At 38.4% G+C, this 3,225-nt stretch overlaps 1 protein-coding gene across 1 annotated transcript in view; it reads right to left on the bottom strand.

The window, feature by feature from the left end:
- LOC109205634 (clathrin light chain 1-like) overlaps window positions 1,896–3,225 on the bottom strand; it is a 4,372-nt gene continuing 3,042 nt past the window's right edge. The window contains exons 2-3 of the mRNA XM_019368367.1: window positions 2,677–2,830; window positions 1,896–2,560 (exon numbers count right to left, since the gene is read on the bottom strand). Of these exons, the coding sequence (XP_019223912.1) occupies window positions 2,132–2,560; window positions 2,677–2,830 (583 nt within the window). The 3' untranslated portion in view covers window positions 1,896–2,131. The remainder of the gene's footprint in view (window positions 2,561–2,676; window positions 2,831–3,225) is intronic.

Here is a 3,225-nt window from a genome sequence, read left to right on the forward strand (position 1 = left end):
GACTTTATTCATCAAACGTCTTAATGTTAGGTGACAGAGCCAGATTATTAATTATATTTGGTATATATGTTATTTTACTAATTTGTGTATCCTCTGACTCGGCATACACATGCCGAGAGACTAGTATATATTAAATTAAGGTAAAAGATAAAATAGAAACTGTAAAAAATAATTAGGTGGTGCGGGGGTAGGTGGTGGTGAGGGGTCGTGAGTGGCGGTGGGGTGGTTGGCAAGAGGGTTGGGGGTGGGGTGGGGGTGTATGATTTGGGTGTGATGGAGGTGGTTGGGCGGGATGGGGGTATAATGCGAAAATGAATTACCTAATCATGCAAAAAATCCCTTTACATGCAAAAAATCCGGGCAGGGCTGGGTTGGGACAGGGACCGGCCTGTGCCTGGTAGAGTTTTGGTACCCGTTAACCGAACCAGTACGACCCGTTATGGTCAAGTCATTTGGGAAACCGGTTAACCGGACCGGTTCAACAGCTGTTTCGATTTTTTTTTATAAAGTTGACCGTTTGGCAACAATCAGCTGCCATTTTGACTGTTGTCCAACGGCTAATTTGCAATAATAGCCCTTTTGGGTATTTTCTTTCAAAAATAATACTTTTATTATTTACTATTTAGCCCTTTGAAAAACTATAAATAGACCCCCCTTCTTCTTCATTTCTTCACTCGTCCCTCAATTCTCAAATTCAAATTCTCAATTCAAGTTAAATCATGGCCCGTGCTTCTAGAGCGCGCTCATATGTTTGGGAACAATGTGAGATGGTAGAAGAAAATGAAGAAGTTCGCAAAGTAAAGTGCAAGAATTGTGCTCGAGTCTTAAATTTTTGTCAAAAGTGGGAGGGACGGGCTGTTTAAGGAGGCATATGAAGAGTTGTCTTGAGCGTCCTCCAGAAATTGTAAATATAGCACAGGCTAGCTAGTTTTCGGACTGGTAATTGAAAGATAGCCAGCGTTCGCAAAGTCATTGAAAAATAGTCATTATTTTATTGCAACACGAAAAGTTCCAGCATACTATACTCGAGATCGGTTCACCTGTGTATGAACTTCCAGCATATTATGTTAGACCAGTATATTATGCTGGAAACTCACATGTAAAAAATACGAACTCCAGTATATTATGCTGGAATATTTTCCGGATTTTGAATAGTGTTTTCGTTCAAATTTATTTTGAAAAGTGGCTAAATTTCGATTACTTTTGAAACTTGCTATTTTTCAATTACCACTTGTAAATCTGGCTATTTTTGAATTTCACCCAGAGAAATTCGTATTTAATTTGATTTTAGACAATTTGTGTTATTTTAAAACTATTAGACTTATTTAAGCTTAATGTTTTAGTTTGTTAGATTAATTTGAAGTATTATTATACAATGAAAATTTAAAATGAAACTATGAAAACCTTTGAAGTTTGATCCTTACATATCAAGTTATCAACACTCCAGTATAAGACTTATACTATAAGTTATATATTTTTCATGTTAATTGTATTATATTAAATTTGTATCGAATTCTTCAAATAAGGCTTTTAAAGCCTTTGAAATTTATTCACACATTCTTTTTATATGTAGTTTTTAGTGTTTTACATTTTTACTTTATCTTAATTTGTTATACAAAAGAAAAAAAAAAACACCGGCCTAGCCCAACCAATTAGGCCCAAAACCGTTCCGGTTAAATTTTGCACCAGGGAAGCCCAGAACCGGTAAACACAATAAAAAATAACCGGAAACCGGCCAGTAACAAAACCGGCCGGTTCCCTTTTCCTCTACCCCGATCGGCCCGGCCCCTTGACACCTATATATCATATTCACGACCACTAACACCCAAGGCCCAAGCAACAATGGGATCGTACTTGCACCACAAAATCAACTTTCAAGGAATATAAGGTTCCTGTGAACAAGAAAATAGTGAATTCACCTCCAATAAAGAAAGACCTAAATAGTACAATAACAGATCTCAGACGTTCAGTGCAACAAAATGCAGCAGCTATTGTCAGTCTCGAACCAATAAAATAGTAGTAGAATGGCACAGAATGTAGTAAGTGATACAAAATTCATAAAGAAAAGAGTTATTTTGTAGAGGACAACACATAACACATTAAAGATTAATGAAATTAGGCACAATGGCAATCATTCTGCAGCAGCAGGTTCTTCTGATGTCTGAGTAACTTTGGCATCACTAGGAGGTGCATCTGAAGTTCCATTTGGTGCTTCATCTTTAGCATTCTTGGCATCTTTCCCCTTGGCGTCTTTTCCATCCTTGGTGTCTTTTCCATCCTTCCCAGCTTTGGCGTCCTTGGCAGGAGGGGGAGGGGGTGGTATCATGTGAGGTGGTGGGCTGTGCTTAAGCTTCAGCAGTATGTGGCGCATCCTTGAAAGTTCAGTAGGTTTCCCTGGTTTAGGCCCTTGGACAACTGTGACGGATGGCTTCTTCTCTTGATCCTTCTTCCTTCCCTTCTTCTCAATGGTGGCCACCTCCTTAGGAATGAGCTCAGCTATGGCTTTCCAATATTGTTTGTCAGCTTCTTTATGGAACTTTTCTTGATTACTCAAGTACAACTGTCAGAGGCGAAAGAACTTGTCAAAGCTAGATATAAAAAAGCTTTTAAGCAAGAGTAGGAAGGATCAAATGTAACTCCAGTTAGTAAGAGTAACTATACTCTCTAAAGCTTCACCTTCTCTTTCTCACGGTTTGTTGACTGGTTGGTCTCAACAGTGAGCTTTCTTTTCTCATAGAATGCTTTCTTATATTCTTCACCTTCCTCAATAATTTGGTTTCTGATTTCCTTTTCCCTCTTCTCCTTCTCCTCAAGACGGATAGCATTTTGCCTGCATTCACCAAAAAAAAGAGAAAAAGGGATTATAGCAAGGCACATATATACGAGCACCTTCAAAATTCCCAACAGAGAATTGCACACATATCCATAATTTGATCTAGTATATGCAAATTAAACCTCCAAAATTTGTCACTCATTTGACATTCTACATGCATATGAATTGCTCGCTATTCCTCCTTTCAACTACGGAGAGTTAGAAAAATCTGTGGCCAATAAGAAGCATGTGCTACTGTCATGGGATTCTTTTTTATTTATGGGAGGAAAAGCAAAAAAGAAACATCACCTAGATGGCTAAAATTCTCTTCTCCAGCAACAGTCGTTCTTTGTTGTTGTTCAACACCTCACCTCCTAAAACAAAGCCATAACCCAATACCCCCCCCCCCCCAA

The sequence above is a fragment of the Nicotiana attenuata genome, chromosome 2, assembly GCF_001879085.1.
Source record: "Nicotiana attenuata strain UT chromosome 2, NIATTr2, whole genome shotgun sequence".
NCBI lineage: Eukaryota > Viridiplantae > Streptophyta > Magnoliopsida > Solanales > Solanaceae > Nicotiana > Nicotiana attenuata.